This window comes from Rhipicephalus sanguineus, chromosome 7 (genome assembly GCF_013339695.2).
Source record: "Rhipicephalus sanguineus isolate Rsan-2018 chromosome 7, BIME_Rsan_1.4, whole genome shotgun sequence".
NCBI classification, from domain to species: Eukaryota; Metazoa; Arthropoda; class Arachnida; order Ixodida; family Ixodidae; genus Rhipicephalus; species Rhipicephalus sanguineus.
The window spans coordinates 126,959,960-126,977,563 of record NC_051182.1 but is presented as its reverse complement, the minus strand read 5'-3'; the positions used below and the strand labels follow the sequence as shown (position 1 = coordinate 126,977,563).

Genomic DNA, 17,604 nt, shown 5'->3' with positions numbered 1-17,604 from the left:
AAAGCTTTTACGCTTGAGGGAGCAATGTTTAATTTTCTTTTTAAAAACCATAATTTACGGATCGCTTTTGTGCAAATGTTGTTATGTGTGGTGTCCAAGTAAGGTTGCAGCTGAGAGTAATGCCTAAATATTTATATTATCCACCTTGTAACACTGGACAGTCATGAAGAATATAGGGAAGATGACGGGCTGTTTCTTCCTCGTAATGCGTAGCAGAACAGTTTTCTCGGAATTCAGCACCATATCCCACCTACTACACCAATCATCTATTGCCATTAGCGCTGTCTGTAAAATGTTTTGATCAGCCGTAGAGGATATATTTTTGAACAAAATACAGTCGTCTGCAAATAATCTAATGCCTACATCCTGGGGTACAACATCGACCAAGTCATTCACATAGATTAGAAATAATAGTGGACCCAGGACACTTCCTTGGGGAACACCAGAACTGACATGGAGCACCGCTGACTCAGAGTTTTTTATTGCAACAAACTGCACACGATTAGAAAGGTAAGCAGCTATCCACTGGATAATGAACCTTGGTAGCCCTATTTGCTGCAGTTTGTACAACAACTTCCCATGAGGCACTTTATCAAATGCCTTGCTGAAATCTAAGAACAGTACATCGACTTGTCCTGCAAGATCCAAAACGCATGAAAAATCATGAACGGTTGTGATAAGCTGTGTAATCGTGGATAATCCTTTACGGAAACCATGTTGATGGCATGTGAGGATTTTTTGTTTGCTAAAAAATTGTTTATATATTTAGCTACTACATGTTCAAGCAGTTTACAGCAGGAACAGGTAATAGAAACTGGCCTGTAGTTCGAAACCAGTAACCGGTCACCTTTTTTGTGTATAGGTACAACCCTAAGATAAAAGATAAAAGATAAAAGATAAAAGGACACACCACAGCGCTAAATATTATTTAAAAAATACGAGCACACTTAGACAGTGACAACCTGTCATCCATGTGACCACTTCACACATGACGTCAGAAGGGACCATTGTGAATTTGTATTTTCGGATGAAATTTAGTTGCGTGTTCAACTCTGTGGCGTGTCCTCCTATCTTCGTTTGTCCATGTCGTTTTTGCGCTGTGCTGAGACGTTGACGACGTTGAAGAACTATTACCAACTAGCCCAGCTATCAATTCTTCTTCAGCGAGCCTTTCATTTCGTGCTGTCGTCGAACAGGTTATTCCTGAGCCAAAGGCCCGCGGAAAGCACTGGGTCAGTTCCTCCGTTCCGGAGAGCCGCTGGGAGGAGCCGATCGCTCAGCACTGCTCAGCCGAGTACTTCGTCAACAACCTCGTTTCGCCCGTGCTCTTCTGCGAGGCGCTGCGACACGTGCCCAGGGACGCAATAGTTGTCGAGTTCGCGCCCCACTGCCTTCTGCTGGTAAGTACGGGCATCACCTCATTTTTTTCGCTATCCGAGCATGTGGTTAACGTTGCAGAGAGTTATGAAGAGTTCACACATGGTGTTGTGCTGCCGCCGGGATCGGGCCACCTTTGGCCAAGCGACGATGTGATGTGATGGCGTCATCATGTTACTTCATATTATGTGACCTCTAGTGACGTCACGATGACGTCACAAATTCTGGGTGTGTCTGTGACGTCCTCGTGAAGTCCTCTGTGAACACGTGACATTTTTAATCCCTAGTGTTGACGCCGACGGTCAGTTTTCTCGTTTGATGAGGTATCTAAGGCTTTCGCTTTAAAGGCGTAGTGACACCAATTTTCGAAGTTGACTTTACTTCGCCATACAAATCTCCTGTATTATACAGGGACGGCTCCAAGCAAATGTTAAACTACGTTGATCCTAGGGGCGCATCTCCATCCCGTCCACTAACGTCAATGATCATGATTAAACCTTTGTGGTAGATGAAGTAGTTAGCATAAGCCTGGACAATGAATCCCGCGCAAAGATTGCATTAACAAGCACATAATCAAAAGTACTCGATATCCGCTCATTGAAAGCGTCTTCATTTGGAGAGAGAAACGGCAAGCTGTGCGCTCTCCAGCTACACTTCTGCTCATGCATACATTACTACACATCGCTTCAGGAACGCGAGAGGCCGAGCTCGTACCGTGAACGCGCGAAGGCATCCCGCTGGCGTCTCTCCCTGCAGCAAAGCACTCATGAAAACTGTATTGAAACGAAATGCAGTGGAAATCAGGGAGGCAGCCTCTGCTGCGCTGAAACTACCGAAGCGCGCCCTGTCGGCGCTCGTTAGTGTCACGATTCAGTACTTCACTTCACCTCTCGAAGACGACGTCACCGCCCCACGCCAGCGAAGGTCACTGTGAAAGATAGACGGCGTGAAAGATGGAAGGCGCGTTTATAGAGGCTCATCCATGAGCGTCGGTAGCGTAGTGGGTAAAGTAAGTTCTCGGCCCCTATCATCGCGGACGAAGAGGTGGTGGGTTCGACTCCCAAGTCATCCAAATCAACTAAATTTTTCGTCTGTTTCTATTTCTTTGTCATCTGTTCGTGTAAATTTTACCGACGTCACCTTCGGGACGGAAATGAAGTCAGTGAAGTCTTGGTGGTCTCCGGCATAAAATACTTTCATGTTAAACAATTGTGGAGGAAGCTTGAGCTTCGCCTGCAAGAGTAGAACGCGATAGCTAATCGGACCATGTTCGTATGGCCTTCCCAATCGCTAGCCTAACTTTTGTTCTCGGTGGAGACCTAAACAGTGCCGCAAGGAAAGCCAAAGTGCGGACGTCCTCCGGCTACAATATCCATGCATGCGGCGCGACGAAACACAGCCACATGGCGGGGCAATGCCTTTTAAAAGCGCGGCCGTGGGCCCTTTGCTCAATCTCGCGGGTGTTGTGTCAAGCCGCTGAAGGATCTCTGAGATGTGCGTACCACGAACTCTAAATGGTGTATGTAAATAGCTCGCCTTTAGTAGACTAGCGGATGTATACCTAGTGGCCGGGCGGCTAACGCGTCGCGCCATGGAGTAAGGGGTCGCAGGCTCGAATCCCGGCTCCCACTGGTACCGAAGACTCTTTATTTGCGTCTACCTCGAATTTTTGCCGACGGACCACGCTGATTTTTCGCTCACAACGAAAGACGCCACGGCCGACCCCACCAACACCGACACCGCGGAATTTCTGCGAAACGAACTCTATGACGGTATCGCGTTAAGAAATACCGTATGGCCACTTGTCCGTCACCAACGCAGCCACGGAGCAGAGCGGCCGTGTAAACGTCACGATATCTTCAGCGAGCCCGCGACGAGGAGCTCATACCGTGTCATGACGTCAGAGAACAGTAGGAACCGAAACTATGGCGTTTAAAAACGTGTAATTTTTCAGGGCACACTCAAGCTTACCAGCACACGTTCTCGGCTCATGAGGGTTTGGTCTTCCATTTCACGCAAAAAACCGGCAATGGAAAATTTTCGTGTTAGTACCCCTCTAACAAAATCAGCCGGGATTGTACATATAATTGATATCGCAGGACTCACAGGGCCCCTTATACATTCACCTAAGACGACTCGAAGGCGAAAGCTATCTTTTTCTTCTCAGCTGATATATTGATCATCCCTCGCCCCCTTCCGAAAGGTTTCCGCACCTAACTTGCTTTTTCGCTGCTTCTGGGATCGGAGGCATTGCAAGCTCTCTGCAACTTGACCCAGTTTTGCACTGCCCCCGTGATCGGCCCACCTTGACCAAGCAATGATGTCATGTGATGACGTCATCATAAAATGTCGCGTTATGTGGCGTTACAGGAACGTCAAAAATTTTATTGTCGCGGACGTCATGATGACGTCATGTGGTGACGCCATCGCGTGATGATTTTTTGCATCACTCGTGTTAGCGCCGCCGATTCCGAAGCCAACGCCGACGGTCAATCTTCGCGTTTGATGAGGCATGTAAGGCTTTGATAATGTCAGCGATTTCGAAGACGTGTGTCACTAAAGCACACCACCGTACGCAGTCTATTCTACGCCGTGCACTGGGCTCTGGCGCCTCCTGTGTGGGCCTCATGAAGAGGGACACGGACAACCACTCGTTCTTCCTGGGCTCGCTGGGCAAGCTTCACACTCTGGGAGTGCAGCTGGATCCGTCCGCTCTGTACCCGCCCGTTCCGTGGCCACTGCCACGAGGCACGCCTAATATCGGGCACCTGGTCAGTTGGGACCACACGCAGCAGTGGGCCGTCGCGTCATGGAGAGATGTGGCTACACTTGTACAGGTGAGTCCGCCACGATGGCGTACTTCAGGTTCCGGTGTTTGGTGCCGCCAGTGGCGTAGCCAGGGGGATGGAGGGGGGCACACCAGGCCCGTGCCCCCTCCCCCCCCCCCGAAATTTTTTTGCTGTGTCATACACAGCACAAAATGGTACATCTGCCTGCCCTGCGCCCACTTCTGATCACGGAGGTGCTCCCCCCCCCTCCCCCTCGAAAGAAATGTCTGCCTTCGCCCCTACCTGCCGCGGCGGTCGCATTCAATGCAGGCGATGCGCTATCCCTCAAGAGAAAGGTGCATAACAGCTGCATCTTACCGGTACTTACCTATTGGGTAGAAACCTGGAGTCTTACGACGTGGGTTCAACTTAAATTGAGGATGTCGCTGAGAGCCACGGAGAGAGAAATGATAGGTGTAAACTTAGGGGACAAGAATAAAGAAGTGTGGGTCAGGGAACAAACGGAAGTTATGGTCACCTTAGTCGAAATCAAGACGAAATCGGCATGGGCAAGGCATGTAGCACGTAGGCAAGATAACCGATGGTCATTAAGAGTAACAGACTGGATTCCAAGAGAAGGCAAGCGGACGAAAGAGAGGGTGGGGGGCAGATGAGATTAAGAAGTTTGCGGGGATAACACAGCTGAAGCAAGCACAGAACCGCGTTTATTGGCTGAGCATGGGAGAGGCCCTTGCCTTCCAGCGAACCTATCTGCTGCTGCTAATGTTGTTGATGATAATGAAGTGATAAAATTAAGCCCGTGTATTGTGCGACGTCAGTGCACGCTAAGGAACCCCAGGCGTTCGAAAGTATCCGGAGCCCCTCGCTACGGCGTGTCCCACAACCATATCGTGGTTGTGGAACGAAAAAACCCCAGAAAATATTGCGATTATTATTATCATTATTATAGAGGTAAATCGGAAGCTGTCCTACTTAATTTCGATGCGAGAAGTAGGTATAAATCACCCAAAACGTAGGATTGTTCAGTTTAAGTACGCAACCGCGATATGTGACATTTCGTGACGTCTGAACACAGGCATCAGATAAAATTGAACGAACATGCCAGTGGACGTCTGAAACGAACCGCGAGGGTATTACCAGAGTTGGCTTTTTCGAAATCTCCAAGCGGCAATGAGCTGTCCGCAGGCAGGACTTCAATTCTCCCATTTGACCCGACCACCTGTCCCTACTAATTAAAACAATCATTAACATCGTTTATTTAATTACTCTTGTAATTGACATCTCTAGCCATCTTGAGGTGTCTGCCGCTCAGAAACACTAATTTTGAAGGCGGCGATAAAACATTCCTCTTTGCTTAGTTTTGACTTTTGAGGACCTTCGGACACATTTCTTGGAACGCCCTGCATACCGCAACCCGTCAAGTTGGCTTCCTATGGCTGCGTTATACAATTGTAACAATGCCCTGTTCGAACTGAAACGCGCTATTGCCACTAATATTATCTTCATATGCTAACAATAATCACTATGGTGCACAGGGAAAGGACGACACATTCAACATTGACGTTCACGGAAACGAGGACACCGTCTACCTGGCTGAACATCGACTCGCCGGCCAGGTGACGTTACCAGTGGCTTTTCACCTTCTGCTCACCTGGAAGTCTCTCAGCAGACGTCGCGGAAAGCGCGTCGATGAAGTGTCCGTCGTTTTTGAGAACGTCAAGGTGCACAGGACCGTCCTCGTGCCCGAGACGGGTATGTATGGATCGAGAGAATGTTGCAGCGCGAAAGGAATACTTTTTTCAGATATCGTGAGCCCACCAGCCCATTCTGATAGAATGCACCAACTAACTCCTGAACGTGCGCTACTAAATTGGTTTTATTATTACTTTAGAGTAATGGTAGTGATAATCGCTTTGTGGTCGCTGTGGTAGACCGTGATTGGTTCCGCGACCATTTTCAGCAGGACGAATTGAACCATTTCGTCAAGCATTGTATTCACGCTGTTCTTCTGGTGTCCTTAATTTCCTTGGTCTACCCATGGCAGTCTTAGAATGAATTGAGTGAGTCGCTAGACGGGTCTGATTTTTATATATGAAAGCGGGAAACACGCAGGGAGAGGGAAGGGATGTTTGACGTCATTCGCAACCCTCGCGTGAAGTGGAAAGCAGCTGCAACCTAATCTTTACCGGGAACGCGTGGGAGGGTGTTCCCGTTGTTCACGGGCGCCTTATCATCCAGCATGCGCATTTGATCCTTGTGTTGTGGTTTTCTTTATTGAAGCGAATACTGATCTCTATACTGTATGCCCGATTGCAAAGAAATATACGCCGTTTGCCTGAAAGTGTTAAAGGGTCCCTAAACCACCCAGAGATCGAAATTTAGTTGTGGCGTTGCAGTTGTGCACGAGTCTACAGCGAACGCGTTCGTCGGCTCGTCTGTCCACCTCTCCGAATGCCCTTCCTCAGCGTCCGAGGTGAAAAGGCAAGGGATGCGCGCATCTGCTAGAAGAGGAGCACGCGAGCGCGAGCGTCTGTTCGTGGTTAGGGGCCTGGCGTTTCGTTTTCAGTCCACGGAGACGAAACCATTTCCGGTTCACTGTAAGACCCGGCGTCGCCTTGTGTACAGAAATGAGGCCCTCAAAAGTGCGCGCATGCGCCGTTTTCCTATACTTGTTGCTCTTTCGATCGTTGGCCGGTCGGTGATCAGCCGTTTTTGATACGGCAATCTGATCTTTTATCGAAGTGACTTATGATTTCACGTTGCCGTATTTCATTGTTGCCTTACATTGTTTCACTCATCACATTAGTTGTTGCCTGTAGCAACAAAAGTGTTGAGCTGCTAAGCACGTGAGTGGAGGTTCCACGGCCGTCATGAAGGAATAAGGGGAAAAAATTACACATCATCTCCCTCTACGGGCATCCATGGTGGAATGCGAAAGAATCTCGTGATGGTGGGATGCGCCTCTTTGTCTCGTGATGTAGAGATCGCGCTAGCGCTGTAGTCAGCAGTTGCGCCTTTGGACTCGCTATGTGACGGACGCGTGTCGTTCGCTCGGAGGGAATTGAAGGAGCGCCAACGTACGCAGAAGCGCGAATGGGCGCGAAAACGAAGCGAAGCCGCCGCCGCAGTACATGCAGGTGCAGCCGCTGGCTTCCAACTTCACAGTAGTGGAAAGGCTCTGGACTTGTAAAGGTAACTGTAACTTCTGTGGTAACAAAACTTTCTTGCGTATACGAGAAGAATATGTAACAGGATTTTATCACTCGCATTCGGTCGTGTTTGCATGGAAATCGGAGATCTGATTTTGGTACTCCTTTGAGCAGTGACTATGTATTTTTTTTTTCTATTTCTAAAGCCCGCCCTATGCGTTTTTGGGAACGGGCGTTTTAGTTTAATAAACCATGTTGTTGGGCTAGTTGGTTCATACTGTGCAAAAGGTAATGACGCAACGCAAGGCGAAGGAGACGAGAGGACAGGAAAGAGCGTCATATTATTAGTACAGATGTCTAGTATAGTATAACATAGTATAGGTGTTTAGTATAGCATATGCGTTTTAGTACAGCCGTCTGCGAAATACACAACGTACAATGTTTAATGCATTAAATCAAATTTACCGTGCATGCAACCAGGCACCTTCCGCATTGCGGTGACCATCATGTACTCTTCCGGCGAGTTCGAAGTGTGTGAGGAAGGCACGGTGGTAGTGAGTGGTTCCATTCGCGTCGCCAATGCCGGAGCCTCGGCGGCCGACATGGAGTTGCCGGCTGCTTCCTCCGAGAACACTACCTACGAACTGGACGCCGAGGACGTGTACAGGGACCTGGCTGTGCGTGGTTACGACTACCAGGGAGACTTCCGGGGCATTCTGAAGGCTGACTTGCGAGGTGAGACCGTTCTCCGGGCTTAAGTAAGTTGGACGTAATGCTGATTGCTATCAGCCCTTTACAGACCGAATATGAACTTACGTATTGCTGTACAGTCATCCTCAAAAGTTTAGAGACCGTGGGACGGAAGAAAAAGGTTAATAGCCCCGCTGTTTCGGGACCGCAGCCTTGAATCTAAATTTGCAGCCTATATTAAGACGCGTTAAGAGTTCGACAAAATACAGTCACAAATTGTGCAGAACTTGAATGTTTTCTCAGACCTATTGCGGTCTCTAAATTTTCGTCTCCGACTGTACATATTCCTAACTGACAACTAAGAAGTGCTTCTACTGCACTGTACAGTGCCACCTAAGTGAAAGAGTGACGTCATTGCGAGCACGTCCGCGTGGATGTTTTCCTGGGAGAAATCATTTGTCACCCGAAGCACGTGTTTGATACGTGTTCATTCTTCAAGCCTACAAATACTTTATTAAAGACGATAGTCTTTGTTGGGATACTTGAACGCAAAAATTTTGGTCTGTCTGTCTGTCTGTCTGTCTGTCTGTCTGTCTGTCTGTCTGTCTGTCTGTCTGTCTGTCTGTCTGTCTGTCTGTCTGTCTGTCTGTCTGTCTGTCTGTCTGTCTGTCTGTCTGTCACACGATTCAGCCACCCGGCCAAAGTTTAAGCACTCGCTGAACGCCCAGCCATCTTGAACTGGTAGCTGCGTTCATACTTTTGAACATTGTCGATCAAAAAATCACAGCATATCCACGGAGTGAATGATGATGAGTGGGCGAAGCTGCGGAGGTTCATCGGTAAACCGTGAATCTTCCGTGAATTCTGCCCAGTACATCATCACCGACGTGAGATCGGGCGCGTTTATACTAAAGGTTCGATGAGTTATGACGACTTGCAGCGCACTTTAATTTTACATGCACGCTGTGAATTTTCATTGTTTAGAAAACCATTGCTTAGAAAACATCTGGCGTCTTTCGTTAAGCAGCTGGCGTCTTTTCGTTTTGCTTTAGAAACATCTGGCGTTCTTTCGTTTTGCTTTTACAAAACATCTGGCGTCTTTTGTTGGTTTATTTCATCAATCAACGGCGTTTTGAACAAAATTTTTATTGTTTAATCACGCACAGGAGAAATCTCACCAGGCACTACCTTGGAGGTAAAGAATGGCTGCTAATGGGAATGAGAGGCAGAAGAAGTCGGCTTTTAGCTAACGCTGCGAATTTTTTATTGTTCAACAACGCACAGGAAAAATCTCCCACCGGCACCACCTTGCAGGTCAAAGCGTAAGACTGGTTACATACTACGCTACGAGGGACGAACGGGTGCCGCTATAAGAAGCTTCGCCCCTAAAAGCAAATATTACGCATATCTGAGGCGCAACATCAATACGTAAGTATTAGGTGGCGTGCTCCTTTACTAGAAAATGCATAGATACGTAATTCTAAAGAACCTAGTGTTTCTTAGGCTGCGCTGAAAATGTGACGCTATGCACGAAAAAGCCCTCTGCCGACGATATGGTAATGCCACCTGACAGTGGCCTTGGGAACAGCACCACGGGCGGCCGCGGAAGAGACCAGGACTCATGTAGTACGGCCGGCAGAAGACTATCGTCTTTCGACGACATTTGGAGCGAAGCACGCAGATACGCGGCCAATTTTCAAAATCCATTTTTCATGCCTCATATGTTCCGTAAGGGGCATTACATGACGGGTGCGCTTATCTAGTCGTTAAATGGTTTCTATCAATGCCTTGAATGATGTATAGCGGGAATGGTGCACAGTGTTGGCAGGAAGACGGTTCCAGCTGTCCTTCGCAGTTTGTATGAAGGATTTCAGGTGAGCAGTAGTGCATGCTGCAGGGAGATAAACAGAGTTTGGATGGCTATGAGGGGATGAAGTGCGATGCGAAGGCTCGACGTCAGTCTGAAGAAGTAGTAAGTAATAGAACTTATTCGAAAGGCATAATCTCGCGAGTTGGCTGGATTATGATTTTTAGGGGCGAAGCTCCTAAAAGCGGCACCCGTTCGTCCCTCGTAGTGCGTAACCAGTCGTAACGCTAGTACCAGATCTTGACCTCCAAGGTGGTGCCGGTGGGAGATTTCTCCTGTGCGTTGTTGAACAATAAAAAATTCGCAGCGTGCGCGCTAACTAAAAGCCGAATTCTTCTGTCTCTCATTCCCATTAGTAGCCATTGGCATGTTCCAGTAGGAAACGTTAGTAGAAGTAGAAGTGTAAGTGTTAGCTAAAAGCCGACTTCTTCTGTCTCTCATTCCCATTAGCAGCCATTGTTTACCTCCAAGGTAGTGCCTGGTGAGATTTCTCCTGTGCGTGATTAAACAATAAAAATTTTGTTCAAAACGCCGTTGATTGATGAAATAAACCAACGAAAGACGCCAGATGTTTTTTAAAAGCAAAACGAAAAGACGCCAGATGTTTCTAAAGCAAAACGAAAAGACGCCAGCTGCTTAACGAAAGACGCCAGATGTTTTCTAAAGCAATGGTTTTCTAAACAATGAAAATTCACAGCGTACATGTAAAATTAAAGTGAGCTGCAAGTCGTCATAACTCTCATCGAACCTTTAGTATAAACGCGCCCGATCTCACGTCGGTGATGATGTACTGGGCAGAATTCACGAAAGATTCACGGTTTACCGATGAACCTCCGCAGCTTTGCCCACTCATCATCATTCACTCCGTGGATATGCTGTGATTTTTTTCATAAGTTCTGCCACTTAAATTTTGTCAGACTGCGCCGCAGTAAAGGCTCGCGCAAGCCTGTATGTGCCAGTGCCACTGCTCGTCTTCAGAATTTCGGAATAGCTTGGGATGCTTCTCTTAAGGCAAATAAGACAAACATCTATGCTCAAATGTATCAGTAATATATCGTGCTTCAGAAGTACTATTCTCCACGGAAGGCGAACGGAATACAGAGACACATAGCTACATACGCAAGTGTCTTCTTGGGTCCCACTATATTGCGTTGCAAATTATCGAATATACATCTGGTAGTCCTGCAGTTACCTCTTGTGTGCGCGCAATCGTCAGGCCAGACTGCGAATTTAAGAGTGATTAATTACGAATTTTTTAGTATTATAATGTTTACGACGTATGGACCACAGAGCCTCGTTGAAATGGCAGCCATAGCGTGATCCGTGCGTTCATTTTAAAGAATGTAAGTATCACTGTTTGCTAAATGGAACTAAGGTGTTGTCAGAGCTCACAAATAAGACCTCTCGAGAAATGGGTCAAGCTTTCTTTTATAAGTGTAGTGATATGTGCGTGGCAAGTACGTCAGTGATGTTGATAAAGTAGAAATTGATTACTTGGCCGCCAGTCTGTAATCGTAACCACGTGTGTTTGTACTATATATGTGTATTTGACAATAAATTTTCGGTTGATAGTCTGCGCCCGTCTCGTGTTTCTTCGCTGTGCGTGATGCTATTGCGCAGTAGATCGTCAGTTTCCCACACAATGTGTGAACGATTGCTGACTTCATAACTTTATACGCTTATCATTTTCCTCAGAGCCGTGCGGAAAGCTTCAATGGAAGGATAACTGGGTGACCTTCGTCGACAGCATGATCCAGTTCGTCATGTTCAAGAGCCCCGTTCGTGTGCTCAGAATGCCTACGAGCATCGAGTTTTGTCGCTTCGATCCCTACGTTCAAGCCGAAGTTCTCGAGAAGGCCGGTGACACAGGTGAGCTCCCCAGTCCCGAGTGGCATGCCTAGGCATAGGTGTGATCCACCATAACGCTGTGTTTACAGCAAGGCTGTCTACGCGGACCCTGTGCCGGCGTCATCGTTGTATTGTTCATGCTAATGAAGGGCACGTAACCGGGGTAGAGAGGAGGAGGCCTCATGACAGGAGGAAGGGAAAGGGGATCACGAGGTGAAGCTTACGTAAGGCGGGTGATTCAAACAGAGGTCTGAAAGAGGGGGCTCACGTGAAGAACCTTACGTAAGGCGGGTGATTCAAACAATCGATTGAGAAGGAAGCGTCGCTCCTGAAGTGGCAGAAGGTCGGCTGGCGGTGACAAGGAAAGACTTAGCAGAAAGAGAGAAGAGTCTAGGGCAGGTCCGTATCCAGGAATATTTTTCAGGGGTGGGGGGGGGCTCTTGCTGTAACCTTGACTATTTGAGAAAAACACCTATTTTCATTATTTATTTTTGGTAAAAACACCTACTTCATCAAAATTTCGGGGGGGGGGGCTTAGACCCACCCCCCTCGGCTACGGACCTTGTCTATGGTAACCCACACCGACCAGAGCCGTCGACTGGAACTGAGGACGGGACTTAGCTGAAATAAAGAAACAACAAAAAATCACTTTGAAGTAACTGGACAAAACAAGAGATTTGAAAGGACTGAATGAAAGGGGCAACAGCGTCGCTGTCCAAAGGCTTTCACGGCGTGAAACGGGCTAGACTTTATTTATTAACTGAAAGCTCATAGTGCTTCTTTATGTCATTTTCCCTTAGGGCGCTCGACTGCTGATCTGAAGATCGCGGGATCGAATCCGGGCCGCGGCGGCTGCATTTTCGATGGAGGCGGAAATGTTTGAGGCCCGTGACTTAGATTTAGATGCACGTTGAAGAACCCCATGTGGTCGAAATTTACGAAGCCCTCCACTACGGCGTCCCTCATAATCATATCGTGGTTTTGGGACGTTAAACCCCCAGATATTATTATGTCATTTTCCCTGTAGCCACACACAAATTAGCGATGACAGTTGTGGGCTTGAGGACGGGGGCCGAGATGGTGTGCCGTTGACTCATGTTCTGAACCTTAAGTACCATACAGCCGATGAAGAGGGCGAAAACATGTGATGTCTAGAATAAGTATGTACAAGGAAGGCGTTCAAGCGTTTAGTACTAATTTGTTGTCCGTGTGGTTTTTTAGAAACTGCCGTTTCAAGAACAAGGGTTGTGTACTTGAAGAATAAATATAATTTCTTCCAACACTCACTGTAACACTGTGCGCTTGGTGCTTTAAAGTCGGCAATATGCTATGCACATTCATACATGCTTCCTTGATAGTGACGTGCCTCACACAAAAGAGTTCGAGGAAAACGCGATCGGACATTTTTCTATCTATCTATCTATCTATCTATCTATCTATCTATCTATCTATCTATCTATCTATCTATCTATCTATCTATCTATCTATCTATCTATCTATCTATCTATCTATCTATCTATCTATCTATCTATCTATCTATCTATCTATCTCAAGGCGTGCTGTTTAACGTTCAAGGAATTACGACATCTAAGAAACATGCAACAAAAGCCTGCCGTACATACCGTAGCTATATACTCTCTCAAACAGCACAAACTTCTTTATACATCGCTGCAGAAGATACCGCACTCGGAGCTTATGTTAGTACGTACAGCTGCGTGTCACATTTTAGCGGCAGCAAGCTTTTGTTTTGAAGACCGTTGAAAAAATATCAATCAAACGCATCGTCTCATCCACACTACATCCATCAACTACCTATTGAAATACTTCACACACAATGAACGACGGTTTCATGAAGACTTTACGAGCTCATTTTCTTCGGCTACACTCCATATTTGTTCTCCTTGTTGCAGGTGTGCCAGTCCTCTACAACCAAATCACAGACACTTGCCATGCTGGAGGCGTCGTTATTCGAGGTCTACACGCAGACACCGTCGACTGCGAGGTCGAGGAGCAGAAACCGCTCGTTGAAGAGTGCCGTTTCGTCCCGTACATTGACGACAAAGAGACCATAGATGACAGAGTGTCCCTCACCCGTGAATACGTGGAAATCTGTTGCAGCGTTGCCGGGCGGGCCTTCGAAAACTGCTGCGACGGCAAGTTTTTTATTCGCGATGTTATGAAAGACTTGCGTGACGTCCCTGAGCACGTGGTCAAACGGCATCTCGAAGAACCAAGCGAGAGCAACGGCCTCTTGCGGTTCCTTCACGACGTCCACAAGCAAGCCAAACGCGCCGACACTTCTCTCGAGGCGTTTGTCCAGTCGGCCCTGCCTGCACACAAGGAAGACTTAGAAGCCGATATACTTAACACCGCCCTTTTTGAGGAAGACCCTCTAAGGTTCCTCCTTGACATCGCGGTCGAAAACAGCAGCCCGAAGAAGTTCCGAGTACTCGAACTGGCAGCTCAAGAGAGCGACTCCCTGCTGGTTGCCTGGTTAGCGAAGTACCTTTCCGAGTTCAACCTGCTGCCCACTACCGAGTACACGGTGGCACATGCGTCGCCGGAGAGACTGTCGGGAAAGGTACCTCAGGGTACCACGGTGGTGCCACTGGGCTCGGCATCATCCAAGAAGAAGCTCCCCGAAGCGGACTTGATCGTGGCCCGGAGCGCCACGTGGGTCTCGAACGAAACGACCAGCCTCGCCGAAGAAGTGTCCGCCATTTGCATAGAAAACGGTTTCGTTCTGCTCGCCCAGCGTACGGCGCTCACGCCCGCCGAATCGATGCTCGGCAAAATCGGGGGCGTCCGTCCAGCAGCGACCGCGGCCGATGAAGTCGAAGCTCAGTTTTTGAAACACGGGCTACGGCTGGTGGCTTTGAAGTCCAATAACCTGTCTGCCCTCTATCTCTTCAGGAAGCGTTCCGCGGCCCTCGAAGAAGCGAAGCAGGAGATAGTGCCCGTTTACGGCAAACGCGGCGACTTAGTCGATTCGGTCAAGAAGAAGGCGCTCGACTACGACTGGAAGCCGAAAGGCGAGAACATGTGGCTCCTCGCGGAGGAGGCTGGAACGAGTGGCGTCGTCGGTTTGGCGAACTGCCTCCGGTACGAATCCGGTGGAAGCCATATCAGGTGAGTAGATCTGATGGCATAACACTTAAGTTTAAGTAGACAGCGCAATAATGACGGAGGGTTTGAAGAAGTGATCTGAGCGAATTTCACTTCCCAAATCCCACATTTCGATTTCGATCTCTCTAGTTGGTTTAAAAGCTGATAGAACAGAATTGCATTTTTACCGACATGCGTTTCCCCCATCTCAACACTGGCGCTAGCTTCAAAGCTCGCTCCAACGGGATAGGCCTCGCGATATCGCTGGCACCCATTTCGTGTATTGTAACAAGTGCGCTATGGCGCCAAAGTCATAAGTACGGTAGTGTCATTTCGGAAGTTGTTCAACTGCGCATTTTTATTTCTGGTGTAAGCAATGTTCGCCTAATCCGGTGATCCAGCATGATTAATGGATTTGCGCTCTATTCCGAAGGGCAAAATGCAGAAACAGCCGTCTACTCACGCTTAGGAGCACCTCAAGAGAACAACCACGTGGCTAATGTTATTCGGGCGTCTCCCAAAATGCTAGGCCTCTGGATTTTATCGACACGTAAAAGCCCATAATTAATTGTGGCACGACCAACGAGTCACATTTTTATCTTCCAAGCACTTACGGTCGAACACTTACTTACGGTTTTCCTGATATTCGGAAAATAGGTTTTAAACATTAAAATTGCTTCGAAGTCGATGGTTCTGATTGACGCTGAGTTATGTTGGATACATGTGATAACTTAAGATGACGGCCAATTAACTGCCAGGATAACTACTGAAAAAGAATTGAATGAGTTCAGTGGACGAACAGACGTTGTTTTCTTCTTTTTTTTTGAGGAGCTGAGATCGTTACGGCGCCTGGCGTAGCAGATCTCAACCACGTGCTTCTACGTGGCGTATGAGATCCGCTTCGGCAGTGCGACGAAACATTCCGAGGAATAAACCAGCGCGCACGAACGCCGAGGTGCGACTGACGCTACCAGGCACCTAAGTCAAAGATTAGGGTTACCCCCCATATTTTTATTCTATAATTCTAATACTGGTATGATATCTGCGTGACCTTTGTGCACGTGCGTAACATTTGTGTGCAAAGACATGCCCCTACGTTCGCTGTCGTCTTTTTCTACAAGCAAACTTATTTTAAGAACAGTCTAAAACTTCTATGCGTGGCTTCGATTCTTCATACGCAGATGCGTATTCGATGCTGGTTCTTCCGGAACGAACAAGGTGGCTGACTTCAGCGCGAAAAATCCAGAATACAAGGACGTAATGGACAGGGACATGTTCATGAACGTTTACCGCAGTGGACAGTGGGGTTCCTACCGGTACCTGGTCGCAAAGAACTGTGAGTCGCACGCCTCTCTTGTTATAGACGACCCCTCTGCAGTATTTTTTTTTCCTTTACGCATCATTGACTAAGCTTGGAGTGTCGCGCTCTTTCTCCCCTTTTTTTTCATGAACGACAACTGTAGCTACCGCCAGGAAAAACACGCGGTTTGCTGTCCTCAACTTGCTGAAACGCGGTGACCTGTCCAGCCTAGATTGGTGCGAGTCCCCGTTGCCCTACGGTACGATGCCCACTACCAAGGAGGCCACCGGCACGATCACGTGCGATGTGCACTATGCTGCGGTGAACAGTAGAGACGTAGTGTTTGCCACAGGACAACTGCCTCCAGAGGCACTCGTAGGTGAGTACTTTTTCGAAAAACTTCGCATGTTTCTTCCACGGGGAGCAGCCTAGCTCGCCTGCTTGTCACGCCTCCCTCGCACTTCTTCAGCAAGCGTATTCAACCCCCCTCGAGAAGCATTCACAGAGGGTGCCAGAGAAGCTTGTAGTACAATAAGGTTAATACTACCAAATGACGTGAAAGTACCGTACACGCGAAGTGACGTGAACTCTTTATTGAGATCGCTCATGAGAGAGTGGACAACGACTTATTGGTCTCAGCCAGGCCACCGATACAGGCGTCTGCGGGAAAGAGATCCGGAAATGACTGTTCGCCTCCCTGGTAGAATGATCCGAGGCAACGCCAGTTTGCTGCACCGAATTCGTCTGTTAGTTGCATTCACTCGCCGCTATGCACACCTCATCCGCCGTGCGGAGATCCCGAACTGCAAACGCTGTCAAGTGAATGAAACAACAACACATCTATTTTGTGATTGCCCACTTTACGTGTCGCAACGAAATACGCTCGCTTCAACGTTGGCAGGAATTCGTGCGGCAACGTTAAGCGAGACTGGTACTTTGTAATCAATGTACGATCTGACAAAGTCAACAGCTGCTGTCAAGGCTGTTATAGCTTTTCTGACTAGCAAAGGACTGGACACCAGGCTCTAGCGAAACCCATATGCTACACGGTTATTATACACACGCATAACTCTTTCCTCTCCCTACCATCTCCCCTCATCACTCCTTTTTCTTCTTTTCCCCTTTTCCCCTGCGCAGAGTAAGTAGCAGGCTAGAGCGCACTAGCTCAGGGTGCCCTTTCTTCATTTCAATAAATTCTCTCTCTCTCTCTCTCTCTCTGTACAATAAAAAAACGTGTATACAAAATGAATTTGCAGGCTTCTGAATGAAAGGGGCGACCTAGAAGCCCACTCTGGTGCCACCGTTAAGTGATTTAACTGATTTTAATGTCATGGAATGGCACAAGGAGAGTAGAAGACACTGTCTGTTGGCAAGGGCAGTTAAACTTGCCCTAAAAGATGTCTCAACCTCCTCAACTAGTTATTTAACCGCTCCTGAGAGAGTGACGTGTGGCTTTATTTTCCAACCTGGGTTCACCTT

General features: G+C 47.9%; 1 protein-coding gene across 1 annotated transcript; it reads left to right on the top strand.

Annotated features, from left to right (window-relative positions):
• Positions 1-1,196: 1,196 nt before the first annotated feature.
• On the top strand, positions 1,197-17,267 carry LOC119398992 (fatty acid synthase; the record flags this gene model as incomplete). Its single annotated transcript, XM_049417493.1, is given in 9 exon segments — positions 1,197-1,400; positions 3,957-4,214; positions 5,702-5,918; positions 7,796-8,050; positions 11,568-11,741; positions 13,631-14,849; positions 16,007-16,161; positions 16,289-16,504; positions 17,263-17,267. Coding segments are annotated over 9 exon segments (2,703 nt in total), but the record flags the coding sequence as incomplete, so codon positions are not given.
• Between the last annotated feature and the right edge of the window lie 337 nt (positions 17,268-17,604).